Source organism: Nerophis lumbriciformis, linkage group LG17 (genome assembly GCF_033978685.3).
Source record: "Nerophis lumbriciformis linkage group LG17, RoL_Nlum_v2.1, whole genome shotgun sequence".
NCBI classification, from domain to species: domain Eukaryota; kingdom Metazoa; phylum Chordata; class Actinopteri; order Syngnathiformes; family Syngnathidae; genus Nerophis; species Nerophis lumbriciformis.
This window is the reverse complement of record NC_084564.2, coordinates 11,475,978-11,492,500: the sequence shown is the minus strand read 5'-3', so window position 1 is coordinate 11,492,500 and position 16,523 is coordinate 11,475,978. Positions and strand designations below refer to the sequence as shown.

General features: G+C 36.1%; 2 protein-coding genes across 2 annotated transcripts in view; both read right to left on the bottom strand.

Annotated features, from left to right (window-relative positions):
• The window catches only part of abcg1 (ATP-binding cassette, sub-family G (WHITE), member 1), a 38,113-nt gene extending 35,906 nt beyond the window's left edge, over positions 1 to 2,207 (bottom strand). The window contains exon 1 of the mRNA XM_061972479.1: positions 2,013 to 2,207. Coding sequence (XP_061828463.1) covers positions 2,013 to 2,075 — 63 coding nt within the window. The 5' untranslated portion in view covers positions 2,076 to 2,207. The remainder of the gene's footprint in view (positions 1 to 2,012) is intronic.
• Positions 2,208 to 5,826: 3,619 nt separating this feature from the next.
• Positions 5,827 to 14,181, bottom strand: spcs2 (signal peptidase complex subunit 2). The gene is made up of 5 exons (XM_061972029.1): positions 14,090 to 14,181; positions 13,750 to 13,833; positions 13,520 to 13,679; positions 6,214 to 6,349; positions 5,827 to 6,128 (listed from the first exon to the last, which is right to left on the bottom strand). Exons 1-5 carry the CDS (start codon positions 14,120 to 14,122, stop codon positions 5,942 to 5,944), a joined length of 600 nt encoding a protein of 199 aa, XP_061828013.1. The 5' UTR covers positions 14,123 to 14,181; the 3' UTR covers positions 5,827 to 5,941.
• Between the last annotated feature and the right edge of the window lie 2,342 nt (positions 14,182 to 16,523).

Genomic DNA, 16,523 nt, shown 5'->3' with positions numbered 1-16,523 from the left:
GACCAGTTATAGACAATTTAAAGTGAAAAGCAAATATTATTTTCACTTGCATACAAAACATTCTAACAGGACAGTGCAGTGAAGACACAACAAACTCCCTTCTTTTCTCTCATGGACACACACCTGTTGTTGTTGACTTTGGACTGACTATCAGCTGTACTACATCAAGGCCGCGGAACAGAGACACACTACGGGCTTACACACACTCATGCAACCACAAAAATATACGCCACACATACACACCCCACCACCCAACCCAACGCCCTCGACGCAAATCCCATAGGCGTGATGAATGGATGGTCAGCGCCTGAGAGCTGCGGCCTACCATCATGACCTCGCACTCCCTTCCCTCTGTTGCTAGATATCTCGAGATTTACGTTGTAATGTGTATATGTGCTTTGCTTTGGAGGTTTTTTTCCCACTCCAGACTGGGCCCCCTTAGGAGCCCAGTCTACATTGTATTTTTTTTACTCATCCTTCCCCAGCGTTTTACCTTTTACCCATCCTTTACGGGGCGCCTTGTGGCGACTCATCGGCGTTCCTGTTCTGTAACCCTGTACACTGTTTGTTTTGTCTAATCTTGAATGGGTTTGTGCTGAAAACAAAGTTTCGTTGTACTTGTGCAATGACAATAAAGACCTATCTATCTAAAATGCCAGCATAAAACATTAGCATGATGACATAGGAAAACTTAGCGTACTTCTAAGGTAGAACCTAGTATCAAAAGCCATGGTTTTTAAGTTTAAGAAAACAAAATTAAATAAAATGCTAGCATAAAACCTTAGTATGCTGACATAGGAAAACTCAGTGTACTTCTAAGATGGTACCAAGCATCAAAAGCCATGTTTTTTTAGGTTTAGGGAGTAAAAATAGCTAAAATGCTAGCATAAAACATTAGCATGATGACATAGGAAAACTTAGCGTATTTCTAAGATGCAACCAAGTATCAAAAGTAGGGATGTCCGATAATGGCTTTTTGCCGATATCTGATACTACAATATTGACCAAACCCTTAATTACCGATACCAACCGATACCAATATATACAGTCGTGGAATTAACACATTATTATGCCTAATTTGGACAACCAGGTATGGTGAAGAAAAGGTCCTTTTTTTTTTTAAATAAATAAAATAAAATAAGAGAAATAAATTAAAAACATTTTCTTGAATAAAAAAGAAAGTAAAACAATATAAAAACAGTTACATAGAAACTAGTAATTAAGGAAAATGAGTAAAATTAAGTGTTAAAGGTTAGTACTATTAGTGGACCAGCAGCACGCACAATCATGTGTGCTTACGGACTGTATCCCTTGCAGACTGTATTGATATATATTGATATATAATGTAGGAACCACAATATTAATAACAGAAAGAAACAACCCTTTTGTGTGAATGAGTGCAAAATGGGGGAGGGAGGTTTTTTGGGTTAGTGTACTAATTGTAAGTGTATCTTGTGTTTTAAAAAAAAATAAAAATTAAAAAAACAAAAACAAAAAAAACGATACTGATAATAAAAAAAACGATACCAATCATTTCCGATATTACATTCTAAAGCATTTATCGACATCCCTAGTTAAAACAGATAAAATTAGCTAAAATGCTAGCATAAATCATTAGCATAACATAGAAAAAAATAGTTTACTACTAAAATGTCACCAAGTATCAAAAGTCATGCTTTTTATGTTCAAGTATTTAAAATGAGCTAAAATGCTAGCATAACACATTAGCATACTAATTTTAGCATGATGTCATAGGACAAGTTATTGTACTTCTAAGATGGTACCAAGTATCAAAAGCCATGATTTTTAGGTTTAAATAAATACAACTAGCTCAAATGTTCGCATAAAACATGGTAAAAGTTAGTGTACTACTAAGATGGCGCCAGGTATCAAAAGCCATGATTTTTAAGTTAAAACGAATGAAATGAGCAAAAGTGTTACTTAGTAAACGGTTGCTCCTTCTGGCATGTTTAGTAAAGTGTTGTAGTCCTGATAGCGCAGAGTGGACTCACCATGATGATGGCGTTGGTGACGGCGGGGTTGTGGGCGGACCAGACGGCCATCAAGCACGCCATCTCTGACAGACCCTTCGCCGCCGCCGCTAAGTGAGCGGTCAGGACGCTTCAGGCTGGAGGCCACGCCTCCGTCCAATCATCTCTTGGCCCCGCCCCTCTTGGACACTAAACCGCGCCCAGTGGGAGCTGACCCAACCCTGCCTGTCACTTCCCGCCCACTCTCTCTTCAACATGTATATATTCACCTAAATATCATATGCTAGTGATTTATATTGATGACATTATATTGATTAACCTTTTTGTCACATTGCAACGGTATAATTTGTTGTACCATTCATAAATTACCATATGAATAAATGTATACATTTTATGCAAAATTGTGTTTTGATGGGGGAATACTCAGGGTGCACAAAAAAGACTATTCCCATTCAAATCCCGAATCTTATTCATCCCGATTCTAAATTTAAAAAAAAATACTTTTAAATATATGAATGAAAAATATAAAAAAATAAACACATTATATATATATATATATATATATATATATATATATATATTCTATAATTTAAAAAAATGAATTTTATTATTTTAATTAGAGATGTCCGATAATATCGGCCGATAAATGCTTTAGAATGTAATATCAAAAATTATCGGTATCGGTTTTGTTATTATTATTTGTTATGTTTTTATTAAATCAACATAAAAAAACACAAGATACACTTACAATTAGTACACCAACCCAAAAAAACTCCCTACCCCATTTACACTCATTCACACAAAAGGGTTGTTTCTTTCTGTTATAAATATTCTGGTCGCTACACTATATATCAATATATATCAATACAGTAAGAGTAAGGTCAAAAAACTGTGTGGCTCGATTCCCCCATACCTGACTGCCATTACCCACAATACATTGTGTCCAAAACCATCTTACCACACAGATCCTTCCGCCATATATGCAATTAAACAGTTATGTCATCAAATTATTTAGACAAATGTAATAATTACAAATAAAGTGTACCTTATAATTAGAGATGTCCGATAATATCGGCCTGCCAATATTATCGGCCGATAAATGCTTTAAAATGTAATATCGGCCTGCCGATATTATCGGCCGATAAATGCTTTAAAATGTAATATCGGAAATTATCGGTTTCGTTTTTTTTTATTTTCGGCATTGTTTAAAAAAATTTAAAAAAAAAAATTAAATCAACATAAAAAACACAAGATACACTTACAATTAGTACACCAACCCAAAAAAAACTCCCTCCCCCATTTACACTCATTCACACAAAAGGGTTGTTTCTTTCTGTTATTAATATTCTGGTCGCTACACTATATATCAATATATATCAATACAGTCTGCAAGGGATACAGTCCGTAAGCACACATGATTGTGCGTGCTGCTGGTCCACTAATAGTACTAACCTTTAACAGTTAATTTTACTCATTTTCATTAATTACTAGTTTCTATGTAACTGTTTTTATATTGTTTTACTTTCTTTTTTATTCAAGAAAATGTTTTGAATTTATTTATCTTATTTTTTTTTTTTAAAGGACCTTATCTTCGCCATACCTGGTTGTCCAAATTAGGCATAATAATGTGTTAATTCCACGACTGTATATATTGGTATCGGTTGATAGCAATATAGGTTGATATCGGTATCGGTAATTAAGGGTTTGGTCAATATCGGAATATCGGATATCGGCAAAAAGCCATTATCGGACATCCCTAATTTTAATAGATTTTTGAATATCATGAATCCATTTATGTCATAATTTTCACAAATAAATTTTAAAATATGTATTTATTTTTTTCAATTGATTTTTGAATTTTTTTAAATGTATATATAATTGATTTTTGAAAATTGTGAATCCATTTATATTTCATAATTTTCAAAAATAAATGTTAAAATATATGTATTTTTTCAATTGATTTTTTAATTTATATATAGATGGATATATAGATAGATAGATAGATAGATAGATAGATAGATAGATAGATAGATAGATAGATAGATAGATACATAGATAGATATAATTGTGTGGAGGGAGAGTGTGATCAGCGCAGCGCGCCTGCAGGAGCAAAGGTCACCACCTGTCGATGGTGTTGAGGGCGGAGCCCCATCGGATAGGGGTGGGGCATGTGCTGACAGCGAGACACAGCTGGCAGGTGATTAGATATCACAGGTGGTACGTGGTAATCTAATCATCTGTTGTCTTTAACAGTGAGCGGCAAGTGGAGGAGAGGAGGTGGGAGAGACTGGAGAGAAAACATCTGAAAAGATTGTTGATTGAATACATAAACATTAAAACTTTGTTGAAACGGCACGCCTGGCCCCTGCGACGTGTAAAAGTGGAACGAGTAGGAAGCGACTTCCACAAATTGATTTTTTTTAAATATAAAATATAAATCGATTCATAATTTTATTTTTTTTAAGCTAATATATATATTTGATTTAGAATCAGGATAAATAAAAATTGCGACATTTTTATAAAAAGAAAAGCTCCATGTTGTATGGAAACAGTCTAAAAACGTATTTTAAAACATTGATTCTTATTTTTTTAATTGATAGATTTCTAAGAATCAATGTTTGAAAAGGCACTAAAAAAATTGTTTTCTAAGAATCAATTTTTTGAAAACATTAAAAAGAAAATTAAAAATATAGATGTTTTCTAAGAATGTTTAAAAATGTATTTAAAACCAAATATATATCATTTTCTAAGAATCAATGTCATGTTAGTGGCCAAAAATATGACATATACTTGTTAAATAACACCGCCTTGTTTGTAATGAATACTTAGGCCTACTATGCAACTGTATTTTAATGTCGGTCATTATGGTGTTACTTGGTGGGAAGAGTTTTGAAGACCCACTGGTCTAGAGATTACGTTGTCGTTTGTGGGGTCGATCCACCACATTAAGTGATATCAGAATTGGGTCGATATCAGTTTGATGTCAACATTTTTCAGTTCTCTTCCATGCATATTTAGTAGGAGTGTCAATCTTAACATTCCCGTCAAATGGGTGATGATTCGATTCAACACGATTCTTGTTTCAAACCGATTCTTGCCATGTATTATTTGTAGGTTAGAAAAGCTCCTTCTGGTTGCATGGAGAAGTCCTCAAAGCGTCTTTTTAAAGATGTATTAAAAAATGTAAAAATAGATTTTTGAGAACTATGAATCGGGTGAAGAATCACGATTCGGATGTGAAACTATTTTTTGTGCAACCCTAATATTTAGACTTGGACGAAGTTTATTGATACTGAAGCTGCACATGAGGTGGTGCGCCATAGATTCTGAACGGGCACCACAGGCAGCCTACTTTACTTTCGTTTTGTAATTAGGTCATAGTGTCCTCAAAAATCTAAACATTTAAAAGCAATACTGAAGTTTATGCATCTTTAAAACAAAAGTAATGTAAAAAAAAAATGTTGAAGACCTTTAGAAATCTTATTTGAGACCTTTTGAGATTTGAGGAGAATTTTAGACAATGTAAGGTCTTAAATTCAAATAATGTAAGACTTTTAAGGACCCTGCGGGTACACGTTAAGGGAAACTGAAACAGCAAGCTGCAGAGGGTCCAGAGAAGGGGCCCCCAGGGGTCTCAGCTGAACCAGAAGTCTCTGGAGGACAGCGCTGGTATCTTCTCTAACTTCACACTCGGGTTGAAGATGAAGTGCAGGAATGAACAGAGAAATTAATTCGCAATGAATCAATAAAATGTTATTTCTTTGGCAAAAACAACAAAAAAAGTCAACCTTTGTGTTGTGGCGCCATCTTGTGGTTGAAGTTGAAAAGAGTGGCGGACTGTATGTAACCTTTATTTCCCTGACGCCATCACAGGTAACCATGTGGTGGCTGACAAGGACCATTCTGCTCGGGAATACAAAAAGATGAACACGTCCATCACAACAATTCTTTCATTTCATTTTCTTGTCGCTGGCCAGCGAGTCGTGAAGTCTGGAGACGCATTTTTCAAACTGGTCCATGGCCAGGGTCCCGTTCTCGTCGAAGAACGCCGACACCGACTTGGTGAACTCGCTTTCCCTCCACGTCTTGGACCAGCCGTCGCAGAAAGACACGAGGAGCGTGTACTGGTCGTCGAACCTGCGAGGGAGGGGTGGGAGAGAGTACGTCCGACCTTTAGCGCCCGGTCGGTCACGTGACGCCTGGGGAATGTTTGCCTTCTTACCGCTTGAGGGAGGACGCCAGCTGCCAGCTGTGGTCAGGGTCCATCCCGGCCGGGTCCTTCTCCAGCGCCACCAGGAAGATGCTCTTTTCCTTGTAGGACGTGTACAGCGTCAGCACACCCATCATGATGAAGTAGGTGATGGGGGGCTGTCAAGGACTGCAACATATGTACCACCATACATGATATCATTTAGGGTCATGATAGAGCCTTTAATACTATCCTGATACTCCATGGGGACATTCTAGCTGTGTCCTGTAAGTTTGACAGCGACAAGCTAATCAAAGCGTCCCCAAGGCAACGTAGCGTCCTCGCTAGCGGCTAATGTCCCTCCACAGAGCAACTTTTACATGACTAGTCCTCGCCTCCATGTCGGGAAAAAGACTTTGTTCCTGACAAGTAACAGTATCACTGGAGGACAAGGAATAGCTAAACATTCTACACACACCATCAAAAGATCTCAGCGCTAAGCGAGAGCTCTTGAACGTAAACATGAGTGAGCATCTGGATACAAATGGACAGAATACGCTCAGAATCGATTCAAACAGACTTTCGCAATGTAAGTCTGTAAGGTGTAATAATTATAATAAAGCTTTTTCAAAACAAGTCAAAGATTATAAAAAGCTCCTTCTGGTTGCATGCAGATGGCCTAAAAATGTTTGTTTGCTAAAAAGGTTCATTATGTCTTCTTATTCATGTACTTTTCACAACATTTTTTTGTAATCGGGCAATATTTTCGGTATATTAGATGGAATTTTTACCTAAAAATTCCATCTAATATACCGAAAATGTTGTCTGATTACAAGAAAATTTGAAATAACTTACTTTAATAATTGATTATATTCACTATATATATATATATATATATATATATATATATATATATATACACACACTCACACACACACACACACACACACACACACACACACACACACACACACACACACACACACACACACACACACACACTATATTTTTACTTTTTTTAACTGATTTATAAAAATTATGAATTCATTCATAATAACAATCGTGATTCGGATGTGATTCCATTTTTTTACGCATACGGCATACTTGCCAACCCTCCCGGATTTTCCGGGAGACTCCCGAAATTCAGCGCCTCTCCCGAAAACCTCCCAGGACAAATTTTCTCCCGAAAATCTCCCGAAATTCAGGCACACAATATAAACAGTGTACCTGCCCAATGACGTTATAACTGTAGAATGATCGAGGGCGAGTTCTTGGTTTCTTATGTGGGTTTATTGTTAGGCAGTTTCATTAACGTCCTCCCAGCGCGGTTACAACACACAACAACAGCAGTCACGTTTTTGTCTACTGTAAAGCAGTTCGTCTGCCGTAAACAGCAATGTTGTGACACTCTTAAACAGGACAATACTGCCATCTAGTGCATTTGATGAAAGCACTTTTGTGCGTGCCACACATCAATGCATCATCAGAGAGGGCGTGCTGCATGGTTAGAAAAATAGTGACAAATAGAACAATGATGGACAATTCAACCCTTAACTCAACAATGAGTAGATGAGTGTTATGTGTGTGTATATGTGTAAATAAATGAACACTGAAATTCAAGTATTTATTTTATTTATATATATATATATATATATATATATATATATATATATATATATATATATGAAATACTTGACTTGGTGAAAATATACTCCTCCCCTCTTAACCACGCCCCCAAACACGCCCCTCCCCAACCACGCCCCCTCCCCGCCCCCCACCTCCCGAAATTGAAGGTCTCAAGGTTGGCAAGTATGGCATACGGTCAATAGCACAATGATTGGATCGATATTTTTAATACGACAAAATATTTTTTTTTTGTTTTTGTTATTGTTTACAAACGCCGAAAATAAGAGCAAATAGTACTTTTTGCTTTTGTATAATTATTTTAAATTTCTGACTTTGTAATACAAATATGAAGTAATCATTTAAATATTGTTACACCGCCATCCTTTTTTTATGTTGAATTACTTGTGATCAAAAAGGTAAGTATGAACATTGGTGTGACCAATTCTGGCCTGTAGCGGCTTAATATTTAATGGATCGATTCTCAAATGTGTAGTATCACCCAAAACTAATTGATAAGTATCTAAAAAAAAACTGGATAATAAGTGATTATTACATTTTAACAGAAGTGTAAAAAGAACATGTTAAAACTGGAAGTAAGCAGATATTAACAGTAAACTAGCAAGTAGATTAATAATATTTGGTGAAAATAATATGACTGGAAATAACGCAATATGTTACTGCATACGTCATCAGCTAAATTAGGAGCCTTTGAAACCCGCTTTGAAATGTTTTTATAACCATGTATATGCCTAATAATGTTTTGAAATATATCGCTATGGCAAGAGGCTATAGTAAAGTAATATGTATCTCATAGAGGTGTGACGTTCACAAACAATTCACGTCTTTGTAGCGGATCTTTAAGTAAACGATGAGAATTGAGTCCCAGTTGTGAACCGTTTGTTTGGGAGCATTTTTTTATGTACATGCAAATTGCCCAGGATAATAGAAAATGAGTCAGAGTTAAAACAAACTTAGCAACAATTGGCCTTTTTTTTCCATATATACTGTTTTTTTTTTTTTAATACAAATATATTCTTCCAGTACTTACTTACACATATTTGTATTGTATGTATTTTCATTTGATTCACTTTTCTGGTTCATTGTTCTGATACGTAGTAGTCCAAGCATGCACACACCAAGTAAGGTAGTACAATTTTGTACTCATATTTTCTGATTTTTGTTTTATTTACACTTTTTGGATCCATTAATGCAGGGGTGTCAAACTCGCTTTCACCGAGGGCCACATCACAGGTAACAGTGAATAATATACAAATTTGTTTAGGCATTTAATTATATATTTTTGATGTACACTGTAAAAAAATCTGGGAAATGATTTGCCAGTTTTTTTACTGTAAAATATACAGATGTATTCCACAATATATACCAGTAAACAGTACCCACGTTTTTTTTACAGTAAAATACTGGCAGCTTTGGTGCCCGAATTTTACGGTACAATTTTACGGTGGTTTTTACAACACATTACTGTAAATATAAAAAAAGTACCATTGTTTTTTATTTCCGGCAACCGTGCTGCCAGTTTGTTTTTTTTAAACTGCAGAACCGTTTTAACATTTACAGTAACACATCATTAAACCGCAGATTCTACAGTAAAAAAAAGGCAGTTTAGTCAGCAGAATTTTACAGTAAAAACTGTGGTAGAGTTATTGTCAATTTACAGTTATATGCTTTCAGCGTAAAACCTATTGTCCTTTTTACAGTGTACAATTTGATGGATAATTTGCTTTGAAATCATAAGTCAAGTAGATATTTTTTTTTTTTTTTTTTTTTATTACGAAAATATAAAATGTTTGGAATATCCATTCATCCATCCATTTTCTACTGCTTGTCCCTTCCGGGATCGCGGGGGGTGCTGGAGCATATCTCAGCTGCATTATTGGATACTAATGAAGCATAAAAGGTATGCAATTACATGCAGTACATGTATTTTTTTCCTGTCTAAATGGAAATAACTTATTTATTGAGTATTGACGCATAATTTCGCGGGCCACATAAAATGACGTGTTTGACACCTGTGCATTAATGCATTGTATTTTTCTTATTATTATTATTTGTGTATTGTTAAAATCTTCTTGAGCTACAGAGGTGAGGAAAAAAACTCAAACTAGTGATGTCACTGTTAAAGCCTAGAAATATGGCACCGCCTTATGGAATGTTTACAAAAACAAAAAACAACAATATTAAATTATAGTTAATATTTTAGAATGATTCCTACCAGTAGAGTAATATTTGTGTACATTTAAATCCTTCTTGACCACATGTTATCTTATAGTGATGGTTTCCTTGACAAAAAAAAAAAAAATTATAAATATAATAACGAGCCTGGCCTTTGAATGGCTCTTTGGAAGGAACGACTCCCCTCAAAGAGCCAAACATCCCATCTTTGGTAACTCGATTTGGACTTTAGACCATTGTTTTTCAACCTTTTTTGAGCCAAGGCGCATTTTTTTCTTTGAAAAAATCCGGAGGCACACCGCCAGCAGAAATCATTAAAAAATGAAACTCAGTAGACAATAAAAAGTCGTTGTCGCAATTGTTGGATATGAATTTAAAACATAATCAATCATGCATCACTATAGCTCTTGTCTCAAAGTAGGTGTACTGTCACCACCTGTCACATCACGCTGTGACTTATTTGGAGTTTTTTGGTGTTTTCCCGTGCGTAGTGTTTTAGTTCTTGTCTTGCGCTCCTATTTTGGTGGCTTTTCCTGTTTTGTTTGTATTTTCCTGTTGCAGTTTCATGCTTCCTTTGAGCGCTATTCCCCGCATCTACTTTGTTTTAGCAATCAAGAACATTTAAGTTGTTGCTATCTTTTTTTGGTGTGGACATTGTTGATTGTCATGTCGCTTACGGATGTACTTTGTGGACGCCGTCTCTGCTCCACACGCTGTAAGTTTTTGCTGTCGTCCAGCATTCTGTTTTTGATTACTTTGTAGCCAGTTCAGTTTTAGTTTTGTTCTGCATAGCCATGCCTAAGCTTCAATGCCTTTTCTTATGGGCACTCACCTTTTGTTTATTTTTGGTTTAAGCATTAGATACCTTTTTACCTGCACGTTGCCTCCTGCATATTGTGATCACGACAAACCATCATTGTCTCAAACGACCTGTTCCCGACATCTACAAAGCAATTAGCTACCTGCTGCCACCTACTGATATGGCAGAGAACAACACAGTTACTCTGACCAAGCTTTAGACAGCACCGACACTCAACAACGGCACATTATTTGCGGATTATAATTACTGCTTTGCAAAAAATATTTTTTAACTAGAGATGTGTATGAGATTAATGCTTTAAAATGTAATATCGGAAATTATCGGTATCAAAATAGGCCATTTAAGGTGCGCCTTATAATCCGGTGCGCTTTATAGTGCGGAAAATACGGTATTCAATTCCAATCATAAATAATGACACACATAACAATTCCAAGATATATTTATTTAATTTTGTCACATTGGACCCTCCATAAAAGTAATCCAATGTATGCTAAACTATCTGAACAAAACATCCACACTTTAGCTTTGTGTTTTAGCTGACAAAGCAAATAATCCAAATGATTTTGTTATACATGTTTTTATATTTCACATACCACTAATGCGAGTGTGAATGTTGTCAGTGTGTTTATCTATCTATCTGTGTTGGCCCTGTGATGAATGCAGCTGAGATAGGCTCCAGCGCCCCCCACGACCCCAAAAGGGACAAGCGGTAGAAAATAGATGGATGGATGGGTTTCAAAAAGTAAAATTTATGACGTTTTAAAACGCCACTTTACGGAGTGGTACACGGACGTAGGGAGAAGTACAGAGCGCCAATAAACCTTAAAGACACTGCCTTTGCGTGCTGGCCCAATCACATAATATCTACGGCTTTTCACATACACACAAGTGAATGCAATGCATACTTGGTCAACAGCCATACAGGTCACACTGAGGGTGGCCGTATAAACAACTTTAACACTGTTACAAATATGTGCCACACTGTGAACCCACACCAAACAAGAATGACAAACACATTTCGGGAGAACATCCGCACCGTAACACAACAGAACAAATACCCAGAACCCCTTGCAGCACCAACTCTTCCGGGACGCTACAATATACACCCCCGCTACCCCTTACACCTCAACCTCCTCATGCTCTCTTAGGGATAGCATGTCCCAAATTCCAAGCTGCTGTTTTGAGGCATGTTAAAAAAAAATAATGCACTTTGTGACTTCAATAATAAATATGGCAGTGCCATGTTGGCATTTTTTTCCATAACTTGAGTTGATTTATTTTGGAAAACCTTGTTACATTGTTTGATGCATCCAGCGGGGCATCACAACAAAATTAGGCATAATAATGCATACTTGCCAACCTTGAGACCTCCGATTTCGGGAGGTGGGGGGGTGGGGAGTGGGGGCGTGGTTGGGGGCGTGGTTAAGAGGGGAGGAGTATATTGACAGCTAGAATTCACCAAGTATTTCATATATATACAGGGGCGCCGCTAGGGATTTTGGGCCCCATGAAAAGAATCTTTACAGGGCCCCCAACTCAGTGTCATTATTTTTCTGTATTATAATTCCATCTTCATTAGGGGCCTCTCTGGGCCCCCCTCCATCATGGGCCCCTAGAATCCGTCTCCTTTACCCCCCCTTTTCGGCGCCCCTGTACATATATATATATACATATATATATATATATATATATATATATATATATATATATATATATATATATATATATACATATATATATATTTATATATATTTATATATATATACATACATATATATATATACATACATATATTTATATATATATACATACATATATATATATATATATATATACATACATACATATATATATATATATATATATATATATATATATATATATATATATACATCCTGAAAATATGCAAACAAATCTGTGTTTAGATAATTGATACTTCAAACTTGCATAAATATAACATGAAAATAAGATAACTTGGCTTCTGAGAGCTTCAAATTGTAATGAATAAAATGGTAAAGTTGTTGATAAACAAGCAATTATTTTAATAATTAAATATGGTCATATTAAATGAATTATTATGGTAATTTAAAATTAATTATTTCAAATGTGTTTATTTTAATGTACCGGTATAATTCTATGGCTGGATGTAATAAGGAGTCAGAAAAAATACAAATAAAAATACAATTAATTTTGATGTTTTTAGCAAAATATTGTAAAAATTCATTTCGTTTTTTTTTTTTTTTTATTAATAAATATATTTATTTTTAGGTAAGATAAACATAATAATACAATTTATCTCTAGTCTGGATGATTTAGTTCTTGTCACCCTGTTGTCCTCCCGTCTGAAAAAAGGCTGTCCTCACTCAGGTCCAAGAGGGGGCGTGGCCTCCAGCTCCGGCTGAAAATCGGGAGATTTTCGGGAGAATATTTTTCCCGGGAGGTTTTCGGGTGAGGCGCTGAATTTCGGGAGTCACCCGGAAAATTCGGGAGGGTTGGCAAGTATGTAATAATGTGTTAATTCCACGACTGTATATATCGTATCGGTTGATATCGGAATCGGTAATTAAGAGTTGGACAATATCGGATATCGGCAAAAAAGCCATTATCAGACATCTCTATTTTTAACCCAAATAGGTGAAACTACATAATCTCCCACGGCACACCAGACAAACAACACATGCACCTGTGACAAAGGATATGAAACCACACAGCAGGCCAGAACTGGTCTGGACTCGGGAAAGGGGTGCAGGTAGTCCCACACCAGAGCCACCATGGCAAACACACAGGACACGGTGCAGATGACCAGACGACCGTCCACCAGCTCGAAGTTCTCCACATAGCCATACTTGTCCAGCAGCACCTGTGTGGGGGGCGGTTCAGCAGCGCAATGACGTCACAGTATACGTCACGTTAAGTGTTTGACCACCGACCTTCTTGGCGGCGTCATCCAAAGAGTTTTTAACCGCTGCTCCGTCCCATTTGTCGAGCTTCACCGGCTTCTCGTCGATGCGCCACTGAAACACATCAACGCCACGTTATTACGCAGGAAGCAGTCGAGTTACAAAAACACGCTTGATCAAACGCGCCTATTGATTTGACGTTGCCATCATTCATCTTTAGCATGCTAGCTCAGCCGGCCGCGTCCGAGCAGCCTGACTAGAACGCTCCTCGCCGACTTTTAAGCTTTCAAAGTATCCACATTTCAGCGTTAAGGTCACTTTATTGTCGGTTGTAAAAGTTTAAAAGCAATTTAAAAAATCGTATTCTTACTTTCTCTAAGATACCATTGCGCGGAGCTGCCATCTTGGATTTTTTTTTTGTGTTCCGCCCCCAAAACACGACTTCCGCAACATGGACGCTCCTGATTGGTTTAAAAGTGACAACGTACTCGTCACCCCCGACCACCATATTGGTCCGGTCATGGATTCAGTTTAACTCCTTCTGTTCCAAGTTGAAAGCTGTCTAGCCGTTAAACTACGCCGTCTTTACAAGTATGCCACGTTAGCATGTTAGTATTAACAGTTTAACTTAATTTGTACGTTTAAATAAATAAAAAACATGGACTGTTTAGGGCTGCAACAACTAATCGATTATAAAAATAGTTGCCGATTAATTTAGTCATCGATTCGTTGGATCTATGCTATGCGCATGCGCAGAGGCAATTTTTTTTTTTTTTTTTTTTTTTTTTTATACAAACCTTTATTTATAAACTGCAACATGTACAAACAGCTGAGAAACAATAATCAAAATAAGTAAGGTGCCAGTATGCTGTTTTTTTCCAATAAAATACTGGAAAGGATAGAAATGTAGTTTGTCTCTTTTATCCGATTAATAATCGATTAATCGAAAGTAATAATCGACAGATTAATCAATTATCAAATTAATCGTTAGTTGCAGCCCTAATTGTGTTACTTGGCGCCATCTTGCAAGTATGCCAACTATTCACATGTTAAGGTGAGCATGGTAACGTTTTATACTAGCATTTTAGTGTATTTTGAACGTCCATCCATCCATTTTGTACCGCTTGTCCCTTTAGGGGTCGCGGGGGGTGCTGGAACTTATCTCAGCTTCATTCGGGCAGAAGGCGGCGTACACCCTGGACAAGTCGCCACCTCATCACAGGGCCAACACAGATATTTGAATCTAAAATGAATGGATTTGGTTACATGGCGCCATCTTGCCATGAATTGATTAACGTGGACCCCGACTTAAACAAGTTTAAAAACTTATTCGGGTGTTACCATTTAGTGGTCAATTGTACGGAATATGTACTGTACTGTGCAATCTACTAATGAAAGTTTCAATCAACCAATCAATTGCAAATATGCTCTAATTTCCACGTTAAGGTTAGCATGCTAACATTTTATGCTAGCCTTTTTCGCTAATTGTATTCGTTTTAAAATCTAAAAATGGCTTTCGATACTTAGTGCTATTTTAAAAGTACGCAAAAGTTTCTTATGTTGTTATGCTAATGTTTAATACTAGCATTTTAGCTATTCTGATATTTGGCGCCATCTTAGACATATGTTAACTTCTTCTGTTAGCATGTTATTGTTTTATGTTAGCATTTTTGCTCATTTTAGTCTTATAAATCTAAAATTGATGTTTTAAAACATTTTTCCCCATTACATTATGCTAACTGTTCCCAGTAGAACAAGTTAACGTTATCATGTTGACATTTAATGCTAACATTTTATGCTAGCCTTTTCGCTAATTGTATTCGTTTTAAAATCTAAAAATGGCTTTCGATACTTGGTGCTATTTTAAAAGTACACAAAAGTTTCCATTGTTGTTATGCTAATGTTTAATAGTAGCATTTTAGCTATTCTGATACTTGGCGCCATCTTAGACATATGTTAACTTCTTCTGTTAGCATGTTATTGTTTTATGTTAGCATTTTTGCTTATTTTAGTCTTATAAATCTAAAATGAATGAGTTTTAAAACATTTTTCCCCATTACATTATGCTAACTGTTCCCAGTAGAACAAGTTAACGTTATCATGTTGACATTTAATGCTAACATTTTAGCTTATTTAGAAAATTTGAATCTAAAATGAATGGATTTGGTTATATGTCGCCATCTTGCCATGAATTGATTAACATGGACCCCGACTTAAACAAGTTGAAAAACTTATTGGGGTGTTAGCACTTAGTGCTTAATTGTACAGAATATGTACTGTACTGTGCAATCTACTAATACAAGTTTCAATCAATTGCAAGTATGCTCTTATTTCCACGTTAAGGTTAGCATGCTAACATTTTATGCTTGCCTTTTCGCTAATTGTATTCGTTTTAAAATCTAAAAATGGCTTTCAATACTTGGTGCTATTTTAGAAGTATGCAAACGTTTCCCATGTTGTTATGCTAATGTTTAATGCTCGCATTTGAGCTATTCTGATACTTGGCGCCATTTTAGACATAACTTATTGTTAGCATGTTATTGTTTTATGTTAGCATTTTTGCTCATTTTAGTCTTATAAACCTAAAATTAATGGGTTTTAAAACATATCTCCCAGTTACATTATGCTAACTGTTCCCAGTATAACAAGTTAACGTTAGCATGTTAACATTTCCTGCTAGCTTTTTAGCTTCAATCAACCAGAGGTTCACACTTTTTCATCTCTTTCTCCCAAAACTGTATGTTTTTTGTACTGATTCGGAAGATTCCTGCATTGTGGACCAGACAGTCTGGCCCTGACCAGTG